Raw genomic sequence first — 25,538 nt, 5'->3', positions numbered from 1 at the left:
TAGATTTCAGGTGTACAATTCTATAATGCATCATCTGTATATTGTGTGTTCAGTATCCCATGTCTAATCTCCTTCCATTACCATTTATTCCCCCTATTACTTTCTTCTACTTCCCCCACTCTCTATCTTTTTTAAAAATTTATTTAAGCTTCTCATATATGCAAAAGGAGAAGTTCTTGGTTTGATTCTTATTTTCCCCAAGTGATTATTCTCTCTGTTTTCCTCTTGAACTTTGCAAAGAGCATTCTACAGTATGAAACCTTCAATGTATTTATAAATCATTCACTTGTTAACCTCTTGAAATCTGACACCTAAACACATACTATCATGAAACAGCAGTTTGGGTCCCTGCCACAGACACCATCCTGGATGGCTCAGTGAGGTCAAAGCCAGTGGGACCCCAAGCACCTGCAGCTGACACCTGCGGACATGCTCTGTGGGGAAGGGAGTACAGCTCAGAACAGGGACAATCAAGGCTGAGACTCAAGGCAGACACAGCCTCTGGGCTAAGGAGTCCCTGACCACTGGACGACTAATGGATTCAACATCTCAGACCTAAGTCAGGCTGCCCAGAGCCAAAAAGGACTGCCAGGGTTCTTGTCCCAGCATCGAGAAGCGTTCAGGAATCTGGAAAAGTGCTATGTGTAGATGACATAGGAATCCAGAGACTAATAAAGAGTCCAGAGACGAGATATAATTTTGAAAGGCATTGGGGGTCAGAGGACCTTTAGCTAAAGGAACTGAAGACTCCCTCCTTGTCTAGCACCCTTGCTTTTATTAACACAATTTGTCCTAAGGCAAGGTGGAGATAATACACTTCAAAGGGTAAGGTTTCAAAGGGTACAGAAGCATTGTCAGTTTGGGGGAATTAACCCACGGCTGTTTAGGTGTTTGGCCAGCAGGAGGCAATAACATGTAGATTAAGATGCCCTTTAACTGTCTGGCGGCCACAATCAGTTTCCTGTTCAGGTTTGGGGAAATGCCTTTAGCCATTCCCAACAGGTGACTACATGTGTGACTCAACCCTGTTGAGTCCCCAAGTTTCATCAACCTTTTGATGAAACTCTTGAAATTATGGCATGCTGGAATTGGTCTACGGCATCTCACCCTTTTTGATTTTTTAAATTTAACAAGAATGTATGTTTTAAGATTTTTAAATTCAATGGAAAGGACAGAGTTCTAGCATGTTCCCTTAATTTGCTGCCAGGCATTAAAGGAATCAGTTTGCAGTGAGTTTCTTTCTGGGCCAACAGTTCTTAGAGTCCCCATTTCAATGTCCAACAGTTCTTAGGTGTACATGTCAGCAATGATATTTCAGTTCTGGATGGTGGACAGACGGTGGCAATGCAGGTCCGACTTTCTCTAGTTTGGTCCTGGACAACCTGCAGTGACGCACAGCTGCTGATTGCTAGCATGGCAAGGCGTCTTTACCATCTCCATTTCTGCACTGTCTCTCTTCTGTTGTTCTGGGGCCACTGCTATTCTGTGGCTGGAGCAGTCCTGTCAGTTCCTCTTTGGAATTCGTTGTAGGAATCCACATGGGCTTGGAGGAGTTTTCTGGAAATATACAAACATATTCTCGACCAAAGGTTAATAAAGGAATCATTTTTATAAGTTAGACTTGGGATTCTTTTCATTTTTTGCCCAAACAGTTTTCCTTTGGCTTATTTTGACACCATATGTGTTTTCATGGGTGTCTTTTATTAGCATTACGGGGCATTATCCCCCTATCCCCACTTTTTTGATTTAAATATTAGGAGGCTTTTGGAAACTTTTCAATGCAGTCTTGATAACTTTTAATTTCAATTTTTTGTATAGAAATATGACTGCTTTGGATTATTGCATGTTAAGCAATTTTTGAACCATCAATAAAAAATTATAGTTAATACTTCAGGATCAAGTTTCCTGTACAGTACAATTAAGTTTCTTGAATATTTATTTATTTCAATTAGCCAATTTAAATTAGTTTGAAATAAGGTTTATTATTGTTTTTAACTTTACTTGTCCTAGGTTATAGACATGATATTGTGCATAGGCAACCCTAATGACTCCACCAGGAAAATACTAGGCTTAATAAATGAATTTAGCAATGTAGCAGGATACAAAATCAACATCCACAAATCTGTTGCATTTTTATACACCAGTAATGAACTCCCAGAAAGAAACTAAAAAATCCCATTTACCATTGCAACTCCCCCCCCCCCCCCCCCCAAAAATAAGATACCTAGAAATAAACTTAATCAAGGAGGTAAAAGACCTGTACTTGGAAAACTATAGAACATTGAAAAATCAAATTGAGAAAGATACACACAAATTGAAACATGTACCATGTTCATGAATTAGAAGAATTAACATCATTAAAGTGTCTATACTACCCAAAGCAATCTATGGATTCAACGCAATCCCTATTAAAATACCAATGGCATACTTCACAGACCTAGAACAAATATTCCAAAAATTTATATGGAACCATAAAAGACGCTGAATAGCTGCAGCAATCTTGAGAAAGAAGAATGAAGTAGGAGGGATCACAATATTGGATATCAAACTCTACTACAAAGCCATTATTAACATAACAGCCTGGTACTGGCACAAGAACAGGCATATAGATCAGTGGATCAGAACAGAGATCCCAGAAATTGACCCAAGTCATTAGGCTCAATTAATATTTGACAAAGGAGGCAAGAAAATACAATGGAGTAGAGACAGTTTCTTCATTGAATGGTGCTGGGAAAACTGGACAGACACATGCAAAAAGATCAAACTAGACCACCAACTTACACTATATACAAGAATAAACTCAAATGGATAAAAGACTTAAATGAAGACATGAAACCATAAAAATCTTAGGGAAGAACATAGTAAAATCTCAGACATCTCACGTAGCAATATACTTATTGGATACATCCCATACGGCAAAAGGAACTAAGGAAAAAATAAATAAATGGGACTACATCAAAATAAAAAGCTTCTGCACAGAAAAAGAAACCACCATCAAAATGAAAAGGGAACCCATTGAACATATTTGCCAATGATACATCTGTTAAGGGATTAATATCCAAAATATATAAAGTACTCATACAACTCAACAAAAGGAAGACAAGCAATCCAATTAGAAAATGGGCAGGAGACCTGAATAGACATTTCTCCAAAGAGGACATACAAATGGGAAAGAGACACATGGAAAAAATGCTCAAAGTTGCTAATCAGAGAAATGCAAATTAAAACCACAATGAGATACCACCTCACACCTGTCAGAATGGCTATCATCAAAAAAAAAAAATGCTGGCGAGGATGTGGATAAAAGGGAGCATTAGTTCACTGCTGGTGGGAATGCACATTGGTGCAGCCACTATGGAAAACAGTATGGTGTTTCCTCATAATATTAAAAATGGAACTTAACTCAGTGACCCCACTTCTTGGAATATATCCTAAAACCCCCAAAATACCAATCAGACAGGATATATGCACCCTTATGTTCATAGCTGTGTTATTTACAATAGCTGAGATTTGGAAACAGCCCAAATGCCCATCAGCAGATGAGTGGATAAAGAGCTGTGGGACACTTACACATGGAATACTATGCAGCTATAAAAAGGGATCTCTTACCCTTTGGGACAGCATGGATGGACCTGGAAAATATTATGCCAAACTGAGACAAATGTCACATGATCTCACTTATTTGTGGAATCGAATGAACAAAATGAATTGACCGACAAAATAAGACCCGAAGCATGGAGGCATGGAGCAGACTGACATACCTCAGTGTGGGGTTTGGTGGGAGGAGAAGAGATAAATCAAAGAGCTTACATTCCTAAATGCATAGCCCATGGACACAGGCAATAGAATAGTGAAGACTTGGAGGGGTGGGTAGGGGTTGGGAGGATGGGAGTGGAGGGGGAAACGTGAGATATTTGTAATACTATCCTACCTAATAAAAGGGTAATATGCTAATTAGACCAGAGGGCCAAATGACCTGGACGTCCTTCCAGATGACCTTCCGGATGAAGCTGTGGTGCTGTGGTAGCGCGGGGGAGGGCCTGAGGCAGAGTCGGTTAGGGTGATCAGGCAGGCAGGCTAGTGGTTAGGGGCAATCAGGCTGGCAGGTGAGCAGTTAGGGGCAATCAGGCAGGTAGGTGGAGTGGTTAGAGGTGATCAGGTTGGCAGGCGAGTGGTTAGGGGCGATCATGCAGGCAGGCGAGCAGTTAGGGGCAATTAGGCAGGCAGGTGATTGGTTAGGGGTGATCAGCCAGAGTGTTTAGGGTTGATTAGGCAGTCAGGTGAGTGGTTAGGGGAGATCAGGCAGGCAGGTAGAGGTAGTTAGGGGTGATCAGAGAGGCAGGCGAGCAGTTAGGAGCAATTAGGCAGGCAGGTGAGTGGGTAGGGGTGATCAGCCAGAGGATTTAGGGGTGATCAGGCAGGCAGGCGAGTGGTTAGGGACAATCAGCCAGAGTGTTTAGTGGTGATCAGGCAGGTAGGCTAGTGGTTCGGAACCAGCAGTCCCAGATTGCGCAGGGATTGGGCCTAAACCGGCAGTCGGACATTCTCCAAGGGGGCCTGGATTGCAAGAGGGTACAGGCCGGCTGAGGCATACCCTCCACCCCCTTGTGCACAAATTTCGTGCACTAGGCCTCTAGTCAACAATAAAAAATATACTTAAAAAAATAAGTAAACACATACTATCTGGAAGGTAAACCAAAATATTTGACTTGAAAATCTATGAAGTTAGTCTCAGTTCTCACCTTCTCTCTGAACCATTTGACAATGCTGATACCTTTTTTTTTTTTGGTTTCTATAATATTGTATCAACCTGGTTCTTTTCTCTCTATAATTTTGTCTTTTCTTTACTTGATTGCTCTTGCTTCTACAAATGTAGACGTGACCTGAGTTTCTGTCCCTGATATTTCTTTTACCAGTTTTATATTTTTAAGTGTTTTCTGAATACTTTTGCTCTAACTGTCCTTCAAATTCAGAATGACAACCTGAAATTCATAATTTTTCATCATGGCTAAAAGTCAGTCTTCCTCTTGATTTTCCTGATTCTTTCAGTGGCACTGTCATTCTTTTGTTAACCTTGTCTTACTTTTTTTTTTTTTAAATAAAGTTATTTTTATTTGTTCCTTTCTAGTCTTTTTTTAAAAAATATATTTTATTGATTTTTTACAGAGAGGAAGGGAGAGAGATAGAGAGTTAGAAACATCAATGAGAGAAACATCGATCAGCTGCCTCCTGCACATCTCCCACTGGGGATGTGACCGCAACCAAGGTACATGTCCTTGGCCGGAATCGAACCTGGGACCTCTCAGTCCGCAGGCCAACGCTCTACCCACTGAGCCAAACCGGTTTCGGCTTGCCTTACTTTTTTTATAGTTATCTTTGACTTCTCCCTTTACCTTGTCCTCTCTAGTCAACTGTCTGAGAGGTCCTATTGATTCTACCATCACATTACTTTTCATCCCTTACTATTTTGTTCCATCCCCACTGCTTTGTTCAGTTTTTCATCTTTTCATTAAAATATATTTTTAAAAATATATTTTTATTGATTTCATTGAGCAAGGGAGAGGGAGAGAGAGATAGAAACATCAATAATGTAAGGGAATCACTGATTGGCTGCCTCCTGCACACCCCCTACTGAAGATCGAGCCAGCAACCCAGGCATGTGCCCTTGACTGGAATTGAACCCGGAACCCTTCAGTCTGCAGGCCGACCCTCTATCCACTGAGCGAAACCAGCTAGGGCTAGAATATTTTAATAGACTCATAACTTTCTTTCACTTTGATTTCACATTCATTCACTTCTCCATTCTTGTATATTTTGTCAGATTAGTATTACTAAAGTAAGGATCTGGGCATTCACATGCTAGGAATTACAAATAGTTTTTAAGATATGCTATAATTTATTTCCAGTTTATAATTCTACCTTAATTTACTATTCACCTAAATGCACTACACTCTCTTCCAAAATTTCATTTCTGGAATGTGGCTTCATATTCTTTCTTTATTCATGCCATTCCCAAGTCTTCAAAGGTTTATCCACTATAACTTCCTGTTAGAACTCTCCTCATCCTTCAGGCCCATTTCAAATACTGCCTCCTTCCTAGGACTGCCTAGGGCTGTTCCGCTGTTTTTGTTGTCTGAGCTTTGACATCCTGCTTTGTGTCCAGTTATTTGTACTTACATTTGTCTTCACATCTCCCATATTGCTTGGCACACTGGAGGCACTCATTCAGTTTTGATTGAGTGATTGTTGAACTTGGGATGAGTATTTTAATAAAGGGAATTGGTGGAATAAAATGTTGACTCATCTTGGATTTTTCTTCTGAAAAATTTTAAGGCAGAAGAAAATGTAACTCAGAAAAGAGACAGAACTGTCGGTTTGTGACAGTCAAAAGAGTGAAGTCAGCATACTTGGGACTGAAGGCACCTCTTGCCAGCAGCGTTGTGCACTTACAATCCAGGCGCTCTCAATGGAAGGGTTATCTGAGGTCTTACCCATAAACCAACGAGCTGTTTTTATGAGATTGTACATGGTTTTTCTCCTCACCCTTCCCTGAAGCTCATTGTGAAGAGACATGAGACTTAGGCGAAGCTTGATCATATAATAAAATCAAAGGTGAAATAAAAAGTGCTTTCACTAAAGTAAATGTGGTATGGAAGGTTAGCATGTTGCCTGACATATTTAACACTCCATTTTCATTAATTTGCTGTTTGACGGTATAGTTGTTGTTTTTCCCCCCCAAGAATGTGTTATAGTGAAATTTTCTCACCTTTTTTGAATAGCTTTTTATGACTTCTTCCCTTCCCCACTTCATAAAACTACAAAGAACCTAATTTTTTCATTTTCAAAATATAATTCTTGGTAATTTCCTTTTTTTCTTTTAATTTGTCTTTATTGTTGTATTGTAGTATTACAAATGTCCTCCTTCCTCCCCATTCCCTTCCCTCCCTAGGCCTTCACCCCACTATTGTCTGTGTCCATGGGTATCATATATGCGTATATGTTCTTTGATCTCTTTCCTTCCCAGCCCCACCTCTCCCTATTTCCTCAGAGGATCCTCAGTCTGTTCCCTGCGTCCATGTCTCTGGGTCCACTCCGTCCATCAGTTTATTTTGTTACTTAGATTCCACATGTGAGTGAGGTCAGTGACACTTGTCTTTCTCTGACTGACTTATTTCACTCAGCATGATTCTCTCCAGGCCCCCCCCCCCCCCATGCTTTCTCAAAGGGTAAGAGACCCGTCTTTTTTTACTGCTGCATAGTATTCCCTGAGGTAAATGTACCACAACTTTTTTTTATCCACTTGTCTACTGATGGGCTCTTGGGCTGTTTCCAAATCTTGGCTTTTGCATATCTCATGATTAGTGATGTTGAACATTTTTTCATGTCTCTTGGCCTTTTATGTGTCCTCTTTGGAGAAGTCTTCTCCCCATTTTTTTTATTGGGTTGTCTTCCTTTTGTTGTATGAGCACTTTATATATTTTGGAAATTAACCCCTTATTAGATGTTTCATTGGCAAATATGTTCTTCCACTCAGTGGGTTCCCTTTTCATTTTGATGGTGGTTTCTTTTTCCGTGCAGAAGCTTTTAATATTGATGTAGTCCCATTTGTTTATTTTTCCCTTTTGTTTATTTTGTCCTAGGCGATGTATTGGTGAAAATTTTGCTGCATGAGATGTCTGATATTTTGCTGCCTATATTTTCTTCCAATATTTTTATGGTTTCACGACTTACATTTAAATCTTTTATTCATTTTGAGTTTATTCTTGTGTAAGTTGGTAGTCTAGTTTCATTTTTACATGTAGTGGTCCAGTTAGTCCAACACCATTTATTGAAGAGACTGTCTTTACTCCATTGTATGCTCTTGCCTCCTTTATCAAAGATTAATTGAGCAGTATGGAGTGGGCCGATTTCTGGGTTCTATATTCTATTCCATTGATCTGTATGCCTGTTCTTGTGCCAGTACCAGGCTGTTTTGATTATGGTAGCTTTGTAGTATAGCTTGATATCTGGTATTGTGATCCCTCCAACTTTGTTTTACTTTCTCAAGATTGCTATGGCCTTTTTGGTTCCATGTAAGTTTTTGAAGTGTTTGTTCTAGATCTGTTAAATGTGTCGTTGGTGTTTGTTCTAGACCTGTGAAAAATGCTGTTGGTATTTTATTGGAAGGCCTAGCCACAGTGATCTGACAAGAAGAAACAAACAAAACAAGGCATCCAAATTGGAAAGGAAGATGTAAAGTTGTGATTATTCGCAGATGACATGATATAGTACATAGAAAACCCTAAAGACTCCATCAAAAAACTACTAGATTTAATAAATGATTTTACCAAGGTAGTAGGATACAAAAGTAACACCCGGAAATCGTTGGAATTTTTATAGACCAATAATGAATTCTCAGAAAGAGGAACTTAAAAAACAATCCCGGTTACCATTGCAATAAAAAAATTAAGTGCCCTGGCCTGTGTTAAAAAAGAAAAAATTAAGATTCTTAAGAATAAACTTAATCAAGGAGGTAAAAGACCTGTACTCAGAAAACTATAGAAAGTTATGAAAAGAGATAGAAGAAGAATAAACAAGTGGAAGAAGATTCTGAGTTCATGGATTGGTAGAATTAACATAATAAAAATGTCCATACTACTCAAAGCAGTCTGTAGATTCTGTGCAATCCCCATTAAAATACCAATAGCATAGTTCACGGAGCTAGAACAAACCCTCCAGACAGTCATATGGCATTTATCTTTTGAGTAAAGAGTAATCTTTTTATGTTGGTTTCACTTACCACATCATTCTAAAAGGGGAAGAAAGTCCTTTGTTAGAAAGAGAAAATGAAATTTAGGAAAGGATAGTGTTTACTAAATTTGATAAAACATCTTTATTTCATGGATGACATGAAGCCAGATATCTGTTATTAGCTTCCAGGTGAAATATCATACTCCTTAAAAAAAACCCCAAAACGGGCAATAAAAAATGTGTTTATGCCCTGGCCGGCTTGGCTCAGTGGATAGAGCGTCAGTCAGCCTGTGGACTGAAAGGTCCCAGGTTCGATTCTGGCCAAGGGCACATACCTGGGTTCCAGGCTCGATCCCCAGTAGGGGGCGTGCAGGAGGCAGCCGATCAATGATTCTTTCTCATCATTGATGTTTCTATCTCTCCTCCCTTCCTCTCTGAAATCAATAAAGAAATATGTTTAAAAAAATGTGTTTATAAGTAGAGGAGCTATTTTATGTTTGTAACTAGCTATTTGTAACTAGTTATTTAGATGGGATTCAAATATTTTAGTTAGAATTTAACCAGTGTCCTTATAGGAGTATTTCTCCACTTTGCATAGTTTTCAGGTCTATGATATTACTTTTTCTTAAAAAGTGGATATGATTTATTTAAAATATATTTTATGTAAAATACATTCAGGTTTACTTAGCAAACGTTCATTGAGCAGCTGTTACATGCCGTGCACTGTAAGCAAGGGGATACAGAGGTAAGAGGAGGTGATTCCTGTCTCCTGGAAGCTCAGCCTAGTACAGAAGGAAGCACTGTAACAGGTTTGGTGAGCACAACAACAGAGAGAGACACTAGTCACTGATACTCTGTGTGAACTTAGAAGTAGTCGTTGTGGAAAAACCTCCATGTGGCACTAAGAACGGTGAGAATGAAGATCGCTATGATAAGTTTCAAGGAAGTATAAGCTTATTATTCCTTTTTCTGCCTGTCTTCATGCAGAGTGCTTGGATTTAGCTGATAGGAATGTAATTTTGTGACCTTACAAAAATTCATATTGACAGGTAAACACATCTATATGGTAATTATAGTTAATAATATGTACACTAGACAATAAGGGATTTAGCAAAACAAACCAACAAACAAACGATGGACTGTATGTGTTTGTTAAAATCAGGAAAAGTAGAAATTAATTTTGAAAATGGCTTTCAGAGTTAGGAGTCCACTTTTATTTTTATTGAATAACATACAGGGCCTGTCATCTGTACCAGACTCTGACTCTTAGTAGGACATTGTCCTTGTCTCCCTGTTTGTTTCTCTGCTGCTCTCCCTGCCAAGATTTGAGTTTTTTGAGAGCATACTTCTAGTAGTTTTGTATTCCTCACAACATCTACAGACTGCAATGTTAACACGTTAAGCACCCAGCCTGTTTTGTCTTCTGGATGGAAAGTATAGCTAGTAGATAATCAGTACAAATTTGCTAAAATAAAGAAGTGGATTTTTTTTTTTTCCTAAAAGGACATTTCAAAGATGTCATAATTTAGTCAGTAATGGTGGTTTCAGTGTTCAGGGTGTGTTTATTCTGTGCGGCGGGTTAAAACAATTTCTGGTCTACAACTAGTAGAAAGAACATCACTCAAGAAAAAAGAGCATTTATTTTATTTTGAATGGGAAGGAACATAATAGAGCGAAGCCTCTGAGAGGCTGGATTCCTGAATTTTGAATGATATGGCAGCTTAGGTTTTAGTTAATTAAGTTTATGCAGGTGGCATAGGTTAATAGGACAGAGTAGTATCATTAATTTGAATTTCATAGATTCTTAATTGGCTGTATATATATATAAGGTATATATATTAGTCTAGTAACTCACACTTCAAATCCATCAGGTTCTCAGGTGAGCAGATGTCATAATACCACACGGACAGTGTCGTGGGGAGGAGACGGGACTGCGGTGTGCACATTGTTCCTCCTCCTTTCCCTCTTTCTCCTTGGCTCTCCATCTTCTTTAAAATATACATATATTCATTTCCATTGATTTCAGAGAGGAAGGGAGAGGAAGAGAGAGAGAGAGACATCAGTGATGAGCGGGGATCATTGGCTGCCTCCTGCACGTTAGACCGGGCCCGCAACCCGGGCCTGTGCCCTTGACCGGAATCGAACCCGGGACCTTTGGGTCTGCAGGCCGACACTCTACCCACTGAGCCAAACTGGCTAGGGCCTCCATCTTCTCCTTTTGATGTAGAATTAAAGGGGAAGTTACCAGACTGAACAGTTTTGAATTGGAGAAAACAATCTTGCAGTATTTTGAGGGAGCCCTGTTGTATTAACTCAGTCCTTCACAGTCTGTAAGGACGCTGGGTCTGTTTGCTAAAGTTGACTGTGTGTGCTGGTATTGTTTTTTCTGTTAGATCACCTCCCTTTCTGAGATTCCATCCTTACCCTAGACTCTTCTACTTATCCAGTTTTCATTCATTTATTAGCAGTTTTTTAGAAAAGCTTTTCCTGTGCCAGAACAATTGCCAGGTCCTGACATAAGACTGTAACAAGATAGAGCCCCTGCCCTTTTTCTCAGAGGACAAGACCAGTGTCAGTCAGATGGCACTGTTGGGGCTGTAGGGACCCCCACCCCATCCGGGCGGTCTGAAAAGGCTTCTAAGATGAGGGGATTCATTTCTCCTATCTTTTCTATTGTCTCTCATCTTCTGAAGTTACCTATTCCTAGAAGCCCTGCTCTGTTAACTTTTCTTCTCTCTTCCTGTCTCATTTAAAAATAATTTGCTTGTCTATTAAAACAAAATAAAATTTAGACAAAGACATAAATGAGGATTGATCATTTTAAAGGAGAAATAGCAAAAATGATAGGAGTTAGTTAACACACCGGTGTTAATTGCTTTTTAACTGGTAGCTATATTTCTGATGAGGAAAGTCCAAAGGCGACTTACCTTCAATCATAATAAAACTAGAGGCCCGGTGCATGGGTAGGGCCCCTAGGCCTGGCCTGTGATCAGGGCCGATCAGGGCCTTCCAGCTGCGGGCCGGGGCCTTCCTTCCCTGGCTGCCAGCTGGGGCCTTCATTAGTTTTGCACCACCCCCTGGTGGTCAGCGCATGTCATAGTGAGTGATTGAACTCCTGATCTCCCAGTTGAACTCCCAAGGGGACACTTTGCATATTATATTAGCCTTTTATACATATAGATAATAGTTAACATTTATGAGCCGTTAGTATGTGTCAGGCATTAAATAATTACTTTATGTTCATTATATTACAGTGAAATGCACAAATGTGAAAACTCTTAACCCTCACTACTCCTTGCCCTCATTCTCACAAGCACCTGGTTCTCTAAAGCAGCGGTCGCCAACTGGTGGTCCGTGAAGTCCGAAAGGTTGGTGACCACTGCTCTAAAGTGAACTGAAGATGAGTCTGCGAGTGGCTGAGCACAATGAACACCAAGATTAGAACTTTCAGTTCACTGACTTGCAACTCGTGGGAGAATGGGGAGGTGGCTATAGTATGATATATATATATATATATATATATATATATATATATATATATATATATTCAGTGTTGCAGTTGTCTTGATTTTTATTTTAAAGTCGCAATATATAATTCATTTTGAAATTTCAAATAACTCTGGAAAGAAGGACATCGGATATTTATGTTTTCAAAACCATATATTTTTAAAATTACATTTATTGGGGTGGCGTTGGTCCACATGAACATACAGGTTTCGGGTGTGGGTTTCTGTGTGGCAGGATCTGTGCATTGCACCGCGTGCCCACCGCCCAGAGTCAGATCCCCTCCTGTCACCTCATAGTAGGCCCCCTTCTCCGCACCCCCCCTCCGGCCCCACCACGTGCTGGTGGTGTCCGCGCTGTCCCTCTTATACCCACACATGCGTGAGGTCATAGTGTCTCCGCTGGTTCTGACTTCACTCAGCATCATGTTCTCAAGGTCCATCCATGCTGTTGCAAATGGTGCTGTTTCAGACTTCCTTATTGCTGAGTAGTGTTCCACTGTGTGTTTGACCCAGTAGTTCCTCTCCTGGGTATATACCTGAACATCTGAAACACGTATTCACAAAGATATAGGCACCCCTGTGTTTGTTGCAGCATTATTCACTGTGGCCACGGCATACAAACAGCCACAGTGTCCTGCCATAGAGGACTGGATAAAACCATGATTTTTTTTAAGCTTCCTGAAAAACACTGCTCTTAAACTATTTTGAGGTTCTCTCATTCCTATATTTGTTGTATTCTGTATTAGAAATTTATAAAGAATGCCTTTTTTCTTGTTTTTATGTATTCTTATCCATTCCATTTATAGTTTTTCCTAGTTACTTGAAGGAAGAAACATTAAGCAAAGGAAAATGGTTGATTTTGATGGGCGGTCTTCCCTCTACCCTCTTTCTAATTGACTATTTTGTGGGAGTGGTAAATTCAAATGCTATTTAGTATTTAGTAGTCTCTTGAGTTGAGTGGTAACACATTTTTTTTTAATGTTGAAAATCAACTTTCTTGGGGTACAATTTACATAAAATAAGATGTATCCATTTTAGATGTGCAGTTCAGTAAGTTTTGACAAATGAATATACTCATGTAACCATTACCTTAAGTACAGGACATTTCCATCACCCCCCAAAATTCCTTAATGTTCCTTTGCACTCATTCTCCCCACTCTGCCCCTAGGCAATCACTAATCTGATTTTTGTTACTATAGTTTAGTTTTGTCTGTTTTACATTGGAATCATATGGTGTTCACTGTCTTTTGTATCTGCTGTCCATTGCTTAGCATAATGTTCTTTTGATTCATTTGTTTGTTGCATCTATGCCTAGTTTTATTTCCTAGTTTGGGGCTTTTATGAATAAAAAACTGTTATGAACATTTGTCTACCATTCTTTATGTACAAAGGAGTTTTCATTTCTCTTGGGAATAAAATTGCTGGGTCAGATTTAAATACATGTTGAAATTTCTGAACTGTTTTTCAAAGTGTGCCATTTGACACTCCCCCAGGATATATGAACATTCTAGTTGCTCCACAGCTGTGCCAGCACTTGGTATTGTCACTCCTGTTTTTAGCCATTTCAGTTAGTGTAAATGGCATCTCAGTGTGATTTTAATTGACGTTTTTCTGATGACTGCAGATACTGAGCACCTTTGTATGTGCTTATCACGCATTGGTATTTCTTTCTTTGTGATTTGTTTATTCAAATCTTTTGTCCCTTTTAAAGCAGCGGTTGCCAACTGGTAGTGCTTTAAACTACCAGTTTAAATGTTGGTTTCACTTACCACATCATTCTAAAAGGAAAAAAAAGTCCTTTTTTAAAAAAAAGTCTTCCATTTTTAAATTGTAGAGTTTTGTTTAAATATGTTATTGGATATAAACTTACATATTTGTTTTGTGAATATTTTCTCCCAGTCTTTGGCTTGCCTTTTCATTTTCTTAGTGTCTTTTAAAAGAGCAGACGTTCTAAATTTTTAGTTCAATTTGCTAGTTTTATTTCTTTTCTAGTTGGTACATTTTGCATCCTCAACTATCTCTGCCTACCCTAAGGTCTAGAGATTTTTTTCTGTCTTTTCTCATGAAATATTTTAGCTTCATGTTTAGGTCCATGATCTGCTTAAGTTAAATTTTGTATAGGGTTATGAGTTAAAATTTAAGGTTCATATTTTTCATGCTGGCATCTAGTTATTTTCTTTCATCTGCAGTAGCTCAAATACTTGTGACATTCCATTAACAGCAAGAAATATATATAGAAATATGCAGTCTTTAACATACTCTTTGTTTTGTAAAAGATCATGGCTCTGTATAAAAATTATTTTGAAGAATATTTTCTAACCATTGTTATACCTGCTGTTTTACAGATATTTATATATTGATTTTTATATGTTTTTATTGATTTTAAAGAGGAAGGGAGAGGGATAGAAACATCCATTGGCTGCCTCCTGAACGCCCCCTACTGGGGATTAAGCCACAACTTGGATTTGTGCCTGTCTTGGAATCTAACCAGTGACCTCTGATGCATGAGATGATGCTCAACTAACTGAGCCACCCCACCTAGGGCTGTATATTGATTTTTGGTGAAATGATTAGATTCTGTAAAACTGAAAGTATGTATTAAGTCTTTGGTTAACACAGAGTTGAGGATCTTCATATCTGATCCATAATAAAAGAGCTGGGCACTAACCAGGCTTCTTCTGTTATGGGACATCCCTAGCCTTTGACGGGGTCCTCTTCCTCTCACCTTGCCTTGACAATTTCCATTTGCTGTTAAACTGGAAGGAAAATAAATGCTCCTGGAGGAATCAGGTCAGTATATGAAAGAGATAAAAGAGTTGGTTGACCTCACAGATTCTTTATCTTTTCTACTTTTTTCTCTTTTCTATTTATTTTTTCTTTGAGCCAAGGTTCTCTGCTTTTGCAGCTTTCCCTTTTTTCTCTTTCTTTTGGGAGAAAAGCTGCAGGCGCTCTGCAAGCACCTCCTTTATATAGTCTGTGTTTCTGAGGATATTTCCCTGAGAGTGAAATTGGATTTCTCTAGAATTTACTATGGGCTGCTTCTAGCTTAATGTCCCAAAATGTTTTGGTGGTGGTTGTTTTTTGGAGAGTGGGGGGTTGGTGGTTAAGAGCACCAAAACACAGGGTGGTAGGGGAGGATTTTTTATTACGAATAATAGCACAGATGTGAATGGGCTTTTCTTACAACTGTCTCCTCTCTAATACCTCCTCTTTCCCGTTTGCCAGAGCTGTCGTTCATCTTGGGCCCATTCTATGCTGCCTCTCCAGTGAGAGACATATATGTATATGTATATGTACATGTACATGTATATGTATATGTATATGTGTATATATATGGCTTTGTGATGTTCTTATGTTTGTTTTGTTCATGGGGTTAGTGCTCTTATTTTATATACTAGAGGCCCGATGCATGAAATTCGTGCAAGAGTAGGCCTTCCTTCCCCCGGCTGCTGGCACCGGCTTCCCTCCGGCACCCAGGCTTCCCTGTGGCCACCAGCAGGCACCCGGCACCCGGCACCCGGGCTTCTCTCGCAGCCCTGGCTTTGTCCGGAAGGTCATCCGGTCTAATTAGCATATTACGCTTTTATTATTATAGATGGGTTTCATGTGCTACCTTGTATTTCTCCAGAAAGAAGACAGTTCATTGCTACTATGTAATTATTATCCTTTTTCTCTTTGTTTTTCCCTTCCTTCTCTCTGTCCTGTGGTTCCTGTGCAGGTCTTGTTCAGCGCTGTGTGATCATCCAGAAGGGTGACAATGGATTTGGGCTGACGGTCAGTGGAGACAACCCAGTCTTCGTACAGTCTGTCAAAGAAGGCAAGGCATTTTAAAACTGTCTTGTCACTCGAGAGCAGAGTAAGAACAGAAAAGTATAAATACAACCTATTGCACAGAATGACACAGCCGTATACAGTGCCGGCTCTGTAACCCGTGGTGCTAGATCTGTGTTCAGTGTCATAGTTTTGGCATGAATTCCCCCCAGTTGGTTTTCTTTGCACTTTATATATAGTTTTAGAAATCATGATACTCTTTGTCGTGATACTTTATGCATCATCACTTATAGAAGTTTGTTGAATATTTGTTTAGAGTTGTTTGGTAGAGACAGATTAAGCAGAGGGTTACAGGCTCAAAAATATCTTATTTTTTTTCCAAAACAACAACAACAACCGTATCTTTTACTGCTATTACCATATAAGATATACTTACTTCATGTTGGGTGCTGTAATTTGAGGTAGTATTTTTTTATTCCCATTTCATAGGTGATATTGAGGCTTAGAGTAAAAAAACATAAAATCACACAACTAGTGAGTGGCAGGGGCAACATTTGAACCTAAATCTGACTTTACAGCCCATGTTCATAAGCACTTTATTATGCTCCTCTCTTTCAAAAAACATTGTCAATCAATGCAAATGAGTTACATTTTAATTAATTAGTTTCTCTTACAGATGGAGCAGCCATGCGGGCTGGAGTACAGACAGGTGATCGAATCATCAAGGTAAGGAAACGACTACTATAGAATTTATGGTAGAATTAAAAAAAAACAACAACAATAAACCAACATCTATTAGCCATATTTTTATTTTTTTCACTTGGATTTTTGTAAAATGCAGCACATTACGTATGTTGGATTTGTGGGCTATAAAAACTCACTTAAAAAAATTAATATTACCTTATACTGAAAGGCATAAAAAGGGCTTGAATAAATGGAGTCATATACGTTCCTGGATAGGAATGTAATTCACTGTTGTAAAGATCATTTCTCCGTATTATTTTTTAACAGGTAATTCTCATTAAAATATACTGTTAGAATTGGGGAGGTATGCTATTACTTGTCTGATTATTCTTTCAAATGAATTTTACAAAGGTATGAGAGTCACTAATGAGAAAAGTGTTCTGTGTGTGCGTTTGTGTGAGGTGACAGGGTGTGGATTAATGAAGGCAGTGGCCCTGGTCTGGTGTGGATCTGTCGGTGGAACAGAGAGCCAGAGCAGCCTTGAATCTGACCAGGAGGAAAGAATGGGTTAGTTAGTAATGACGCTTGAGATACTTGACTCATTTGATTTCTTGAAACAAAATTACTACCCAGGAAAAGACACCATGAACATACTTACAAAGAACAATCTGGAAAAAATACTTGAAACATATTACAGAGTATATCCTTAATCATAAGGAGCACTTTTCAATTACTAAGAAAAGAATAAACTAATAGAAAAATGGGCAAATAATTTTATCAGGCAATTCCCCAAAGTAATTGAAATAAGTAATATATTAATAAGAATATGTCCAACCTCACTACTAAATTAAAGATACGTGAAAACGTATTTGGTTGTCAGAAATTTTAAAGATTGATACTACGTACTAGGTATAGTTTGGGTATGGTAAAATGGCTACTCTCATAAGCTAGTCATGAGTATAAATTAGGTAAAATCTGGATGGAAATTTGTGAATATGTATAAAAAATTATATACTCTAAGTAAGTATATTACCTTTGACCAGCAATTTTGCTTTTAGGAATATATCTAAAGAAATAAGTGTACAACCCTGAAATGTATACAGGGAAATTCATTTTAGCTTCATCATATTGACAACTTATAAACAACCTAAATATGCATAAACTGAGAGCTAGAGAAATAAATTACATTTTATCTGCAGCTTTTAGGAATGTGTATACTTCTAATGAAAGATATACAAAATACAGTGAAAAGTATTTCTTTACAGAAAAAGACAGTAATACTTTATGTTTTGTGCGTCTGTGTATGTGGTGTGTATATGTTAGGACAGTGTCCAGGATTAAACGTCATGATTACCAGAGGTGGTCTCTGGCGGTCATGATGAGTGTACCTGTACTTCTGTCTTATACATTGATAGTATTTTAACTTATCAAAATCAGAGGAAAATTAGTTTTAATGTTAGATCCCTGTTTGATATTTTTACCTTACTTTGTTTTGTTCAGTGGAGACTTTGGATAATATTTCCTACATGTAGCCTCTCTGAAAATACTTTCTTTGTAAAAGTTAGGTCATAATTGGGAAACTAAAAGTAAGTTGAATATTATTTTGGAAATAATTTTTTTATCTTTTAACAATGCATTACGATTTTAACAAATCCCTGAATTTATAATTAAAGGCAAAGAGATATTTTCTATTTGCAAGAGTCCTCCACTGTGTAGGCCGGTAAATCTGTTGTAAGTTAGGTTCCATTGTCTGTCATGGTGAATACGCTGCAAGGCCCTTCCAGTCCGGCCTGGTTTTGTATTCATGTTCATTTTGTTGCCGAGTATATCTTATGGGACAGCAGTAAAAGTGGATATTGAATCATGCATACACATGTTTTAGTATATACATAACCCCATCGCCTGTATTGTAATTGATTGTGCTGGGCATGCTAATTCCTGAGGTCAGCTCACCATGTGTCTGTAGAGTGTATCTGACACGCACTGTTTTCATTCTCTTGCAGGTGAATGGGACTCTGGTGACCCACTCAAACCATTTGGAGGTGGTCAAGTTAATCAAATGTAGGTGAATGCTGCCGTTGTGTTTTCTGAACCCTGAGCAAGGACGAGCAGACACGTCTGTAATAGATCAGACAGTAAATGTTTTAGCCTTTGTGGGCCCCATGGTTTACAATCTGACTTAGTCATCGTAGCACAAAAACAGCCCTGTACAGTATGTAAATGAATGGGTGTGGCTGGGTTTCAATAAAGCTTTATTTGCCAAAATAGTCTGTGGGCTAGGTTAAGCTGCTTGGCTATCGTTTGATAAGTCCTGCATTAAAGGAAAGTCTGAGGTGAAAATTCTTAACCAAATACTTCTTTCCTGTCACTTCATAGATATGGTTGGTTTTGCTGTCCTTGTCATCTTGGTAATATTGAAAGCATATATTTGAAAGAAATGTCTAAGCCACCTGAGAGGGGGGAAGATTGGACACAATGGCCTAGATCAGTCGTTGGCAAACCGCGGCTTGCGAGCCACATGTGGCTCTTTGGCCCCTGAGTGTGGCTCTTCCACAAAATACCGACTTCTGCACATGGGCCACGAAGTTTCAATCACACTGTATGTGTGCGCCTGCACGTGGTATTTTGTGGAAGAGCCACACTCAAGGGGCTAAAGAGCCACATGGTGGCTTGCCAGCTGCAGTTTGCCGACCACGGGCCTAGGTGAACGGAAACCCTTAAAAAATGTATATACTTAAAATTCCCCCAACTCATAGTACTTATGACCATTAAGTGTAAAAATAAAACCTTTTTAGCATCTCAAACATGGTGAAATAGCTGGCAGTGAGTTCCATAGCTAGTGTTAAATTGCCAAAAATATTGTGAAAAACTATACATTTAAAAGTTCTATTGAAAAGTCTAAGAGAAAGATTTTTGTCATTTAAAGATCAGTTACTTAAAGAAGTTATTTACCTGGAAAGTCTCATTTCTTCTTCATGCTAGATAACTAAATAATGTCTGCTGTCGAGTCTTTCTGGTCATGGTTAATTTTGCTTTTTGTCTTCTCCAAATATATATATTTCTTATGGTGTAACAGACTTTATCTATTTATTGTCGAGAGTATTACAGAAGGTCCCCCATTGCCTCCTCCATCCTGGTCCGCACCCCACCAGGCCTTCAGCACACTATGGTCTGTGTCCATGGGTTATGTAGAGATGCTTACAAGTTCTTTGCTTGATCTCTGCCTGCCAACCCTCCACTTTTCCCTCTGGGATCCATCAGTGTGTGCCATGCGTCTCAGTTCCTGGATCTATTTTGTTTGTTGGTTTATTCTATTCATTAGATTCCATATGAGTGAGATCACGTGATACTTTTCTTTCTCTGACTGGCTTATTTGCTTAGCATAATGCTCTCCACGTCCCTCCAGGCTGTCTCAAAGGGTAAAAGATTCTTCTTTTTCATAGCTACATTAAAGGCCCAGTGCACAAATTTGTGCACCAGTGGGGGGTCCCTCAGCCTGGCTTGCAGGATTGGGCCAAAACCAGCTCTCTGACATCTCCCAAGGGGTCCTGGATTGTGAGAGGGCTCAGGCCAGGCCTAGGGACCCCACCGGTGCACGATTTGGGCTGGGGAGGGACCACGGGAGGGCTCCAGGGCATATCTAGCCCTGTCTCGCCTAGTCCCAATCAGAGCCGATCAGGGCCATCTCGCCAAGTCCCGATCGGGCTGGCCAGGGCGGGATGTGGGAGGTTGGCTCCAGGGTGTGTCCAGCCCGTCTCACTCAGTCCCACTCGGCTGGACCCCAGCAGCAAGCTAACCTACCAGTTGGAGTGTCTGCCCCCTGGTGGTCAGTGCGCATCATAGCGACTGGTCGGCCGGTCGACTGTCCCCTGGTGGTCAGTGCACATCATAGCGAGCAGTTGAGTGGCCTTAGCTTATAATTAACACAATACACTCTGGTTGGTTGAACAGACGACTGGATGTCTGGACACTTAGCATATTAGGCTTTTGTTATATAGGGATAGTATTCTATTATGTAAATGTACTACAGTTTTTTTTATTCACTCATCTACTGATGGGCAGGCACTTGGGCTGTTTCCAGATCTTAGCTATTATAAATTGTGCTGCTATGAACATAGGGGTGCTTATATTCTTTTTGTTTGGTGTTTCGGGGTTCTTAGGATATATTCCTAAAAGTGGGATCACTGAGTCAAATGATAGTTCTATTTTTAGTTTTTTGAGGGAACTCCATACTGTTTTCCATAGTGGCTGCACCAGTCTGCATTCTCTTTTCTCCACATCCTCGCCAGCATTTGTTGTTGCTTGATTTATTGGTGGTAGCCATTCTTGATAATACTGGCAGGTGAGTGATAACTTATTGTTGTTTTCATTTGTATCTCTCTGATGATTAGTGACATTGAGCATTTTCTCATGTCTCGTTCCCGTCTGTGTGTCCCCTTTGGAGAAATGTCTGACCTTCGCCCATTTGTTAAATTGGATTGTTTGTCTTACTTTTGTTGAGTTGTATGAGTTCTTTATATATTTTGGAAATTAACCCCTATGAGGTGTATCATCGGTAAATATGTTCTCCCATACAGTGGGTCCCTTTTACATTTTGAGGATGGTTTCTTTAGCCGTACAGAAACTTTATAGTTTGATGTAGTGCTATTTATGATTTTTTCTTTTTTTCTCTTGCCATAGGAGATGTTTCTGTGAAAATTCTGTTACGTGAGATGTCTAAGATTTTGCGGCCTATGCTTTCTCCTAAGATTTTTATGGTTTCATGACTTACAATTAAGTCTTTTATCCATGTGGAGTTCATTCTATTGTATGGCTTAAGTTGGTGGTCTGGTTTCATATTTTTGCATGTACCTGCACAGTTTCCCCAACACTATTTATTCAAGAGACTGCCTTTACTCCAGTGTATGCTCTTGCCTCCTTTGTCAACTATTAAATGAGCATAAAGGCTTGGGTCAGTTTCTGTTCCGTTCCATTGATCTCTATGCCTGTTCTTGTGCCAGTGCCAGGCCAGTACTCTGGCTTTGTAGTGTAGCTTGACATCCGGTATTGTGATTCCCTCCAGCTTTGTTTTTCTTTCTCAAGTGTGTGAGGGTTATTTGGGTTTTTTGTTTTTTGGTTTATTTTTTATTTTTGGTTCCATATAAATTTTGGGATTGTTCTTGATCTGTGAAGCTTGGCATTTTAATAGGGAGTGCATTGAATCTATAGATTGATTTGGGTGGTATGGACATTTTAATGATGTTAATTTTACCAATCCATGAGCACTGAATATGGTTGCACTTGTGTGTATCTTCCTCTGTTTCTTTTTTCAGTGTCCTATAGTTTTCTTAGTATAGGTCTATTATGCCCTTGGTTAAGTTTATTCCTGTTACCTTATATTTTTAGTTGCAGTGGTAAAAGGGATTTTTTTTTTTTTTAGTTTCTAAATCAGAGATCATTATTTGTATATTAAAATGCCATTGAGCCCTAGCTGGTTTGGCTCAGTGGATAGAACATCGGCTTGTGGACTGAAGGGTCCCAGGTTCGATTCCCGTCAGGGGCACATGCCTGGGTTGCGGGCTCAATCCCCAGTAGGGGATGTGCAGGAGGCAGCCGATCAATGACTCTCTCTCATCATTGATGTTTCTATCTCTCTTTCCCTCTCCCTTCCTCTCTGAAATCAATAAAATAATAAAATAATAAAGAAGAGATTCCGATTGAGAATGTTGCCAGTCCCGCCCACCCTCAGGACCGGGCTGTGCCTTTTCTGCTGCTGAGAACGGCCTCTGAGGGCCTCACTCTCGGATGCCCTACTCTGGGCTGTTCTCCTGCCCCCACCAAAGTGTGCCCAGCGGAGGATCTGGTCTCCTTCTGGTAGGGGTGTTCCCAGCCCACAAGAGGGGGAGACAAGCTCCACCCCCTCCTTCCCCGGCCTGGCCGCCTGGATGCACAGGAGTTTGGATTAGCTTCTCCTCAGTGCAGTCACAAAGCCCAGCTCTCCCTCTGTCTCCTCAGCGGAAGCCTTCCCATGGGATCCCAGCCAGGGAGACTCGGCCTGCCAGGACCTGGTGCCCTCGTGCCACGGTCCAAGCAGAAGGGGACTCCGGAATCTCCACATGGCGTCTCAGGAAAGCTGGGACCAGTTATCCCCGCTCCACTTGTGCTCCCACTCTCTTCGGTGCAGGATTCAAATGCCCAATCTAGCCCCAGCTGGTGTTGCTCAGTGGCTAGCACATTGGTCTGCAGACCGAAGGGTCCCGGGTTCTATTCTGGCCAAGGGCACATACCTCAGTTGCAGACTCTTCCCTGGCCAGGCCCTGGCCAGGCTCGTGCAGGAGACAACCAGTCAATGTGTTTCTCTCACATTGATGTTTCTGTCTTTCCTTCTCTCATCCACTCTCCCTAAAATCAATGGAAAAGTGTCCTCGGGTGAGGATAAAAATAATAAAATCAAATCCCCGATCTGCCTGCTGCCAACTCTACAGGCTGCACAGGTGCCGGAGGGGTTCCAACTCCACACATCCAGCGGGGGACTCCCCGTCCCCTCCCCATGCCATCGCTCTGGGCTCTGCACAAGCCTTTCAGGAAAGCCCAGCGTCCCTCAGATCACTGCTGGGTGCAGCCCTCAGGCGCCTTGTGTTTTGAGCCAAACACTGCTGTGCAGCCTCAGCCGTCAGAGCCTGCGGGGAATCCCCTCTGGGGCGGCCAGCACCTGGCACATTCTATCACTGGGCAGGGGGGCCCCGCCTCCTAGGCAGGCAGAGTCCCCTGGACCCCTTGGCCCGATGCTGCGCGGACTCTCCTTCCAGTCTCTGCTGCTTGGGGTCGGGGGTCCCTGCGTGGAGGGAGCTTTGCAGCCAATATCACTTAGGCCTCAGACAAGCATCCGCCCGGGGGGCTCCCCCTCTTACCAGTTCTACGCTGTTCCTTCAGGGCTCCTTAGACAGATAATGCCCGGTCAGCTACACTTCTCACTCTTCCAGGCAACCGCATAGCATTTCAGCTGTAAGTCCATTCAGGCTGGGAGCACAGGCACATGGTCTCCTGGTCCCACAGCCATCTTGCCCCATCAGTCTTCTCCAAATTTTAAAAATTAAACTCTACTTATTTAAGGAGATTTTTCTTGGCTTTTGTGGTATACTTTTTGTCAATTTTATCTAGTAAAGTTAATTTAAAATTGCATCATTATATTCTAGAAAATTAGTTAAACTCTGCCTAATTAATTATCATCTTAAAATGATTTTTTAATATTTGCATTTAAGAATTTTTTTAAAAATATATTTTTATTGATTTCAGAAAGGAGAGGAGAGGGAGACAGAGATAGAAACATCAGTGATGAGAGAGAATCATTGACCAGCTGCCTCCTGCACGTCCCGCACTGGAGATCAAACCCACAACTTGGGCATGTGCCCTTGACCAGAATCGAACCCAGGGCCACTCAGTCTGTCCGCCGACACTCTATCCACTGAGCCAAACCAGCTAGGGCTTTGCATTTAAGAAATTAATTAAACATAGTCATTAGTAGATGGTTGATACTAATTCACTCTTCTCTAATTAAAAATTGGGGGGGTTATACATTTTATTTGCTTTTAAGTAATATTATGAGTAGTAATTTACTATCTGAAAATGACATTGTTCTTTTAGATTCTTAGAGGATTCGTAAAAAAACATTGGGTTGTTTTTATATGGATCAGTGGTTAGCAGTTGGTGCAGCTTTCTCACATGACGATACTTTTAGAACTGTCAAAGACTAAGTAGTAAAATGCTGTAACAATTTGTTCACGATGTTGCTTTCCCTTTCTTTTCTCTCCCCACCCAAGCTGGTTCCTATGTAGCTCTCACTGTTCAGGGACGCCCCCCTGGGATGCCCCAGATCCCACTTGCTGATTCTGAAGGAGAGCCATCAGTCACTGGACACATGTCTCCTCTCATGACATCTCCTCACTCACCGGGAGCATCTGGGAATATGGAGAGAATTACTAGTCCTGTGCTCATGGGGGTAAGAGCGGGAAACATCTTTGTAAATGCTCAGTTGCATAATACCTTCACTTTTTATATTCAGAATTTTGTGGTATTGAGCTGATAAACGAATTTAAGTTCAAGATTCTAGAAAATGACTTCCTAATATAATAATGACATAGTACAGTTGACCCTTAAACAGTATGGGTTTGAAGAGTGCAGGTCCACTTAAGCACAGATTTTTTTTTTTTCCCCAGTAAATGTATTTTCTCTTCCTTATGATTTTCTTAATAACATTTTCTGTTCTTTAGCTTACTTCAGTGTAAAAATTCAGTATTTAATACAAGTAACATACAAAATATGTGTTCATCGGTTGTTTATGTTATTGGTAAGGCTTCTTGTCAGTAATAGGCTATTAGTAACGTTCTGGGGGAGTCGAAAGTCACATGCAGCTTTCCGACTGCACAGAGGGCTGGCATCCCTCGCTCGCATGCTGTTCAAGGGTCAGCTGTAATTTGGAATGATTACTGAGTCTTGGGACAGGAGATTTAATTTAAAAAATATTAAACACCTACTATACACAAAACCATTTGCCACTCACAAAAATATTTAAAATATCCTATGTTCAAGGTCCATATTACCTAAGAATATACACTTTGAAAGAACATGGGTATTTTGTTTGTTTGTTTTGTTTTGTTTATTGTTGAGCCCCTAGTGTCTGGAAAAAGTACCTAGTGCTTGGTGTATAGTAGGTGCTTAATAAACCTTTGTTGTTTAAGATGGAGTTAAGTGTATGTAAGTAATTACAATACAAAGGCAGAATGTGACATGAGGGGAAAAACAGTAAGTTCTGTACGAATTCCAAGGAGGGGAAAAATACATCCAGTTGTGACAAGGAAGGACTTTGTC

The 25,538-nt window shown here is 40.1% G+C and overlaps 1 protein-coding gene across 5 annotated transcripts in view; it reads left to right on the top strand.

Annotated features, from left to right (window-relative positions):
• ARHGEF12 (Rho guanine nucleotide exchange factor 12) overlaps window positions 1-25,538 on the top strand; it is a 204,515-nt gene that overhangs the window by 75,770 nt on the left and 103,207 nt on the right. For all 5 annotated transcript variants that reach the window (XM_059707604.1, XM_059707606.1, XM_059707605.1 and 2 more), the window contains 4 exons: window positions 15,955-16,053; window positions 16,684-16,733; window positions 18,695-18,752; window positions 24,491-24,669. In XM_059707604.1, coding sequence (XP_059563587.1) covers window positions 15,955-16,053; window positions 16,684-16,733; window positions 18,695-18,752; window positions 24,491-24,669 — 386 coding nt within the window. The remainder of the gene's footprint in view (window positions 1-15,954; window positions 16,054-16,683; window positions 16,734-18,694; window positions 18,753-24,490; window positions 24,670-25,538) is intronic.

Source organism: Myotis daubentonii, chromosome 9, assembly GCF_963259705.1.
Source record: "Myotis daubentonii chromosome 9, mMyoDau2.1, whole genome shotgun sequence".
NCBI lineage: Eukaryota > Metazoa > Chordata > Mammalia > Chiroptera > Vespertilionidae > Myotis > Myotis daubentonii.
This window is presented reverse-complemented; position numbering and strand designations above follow the sequence as displayed.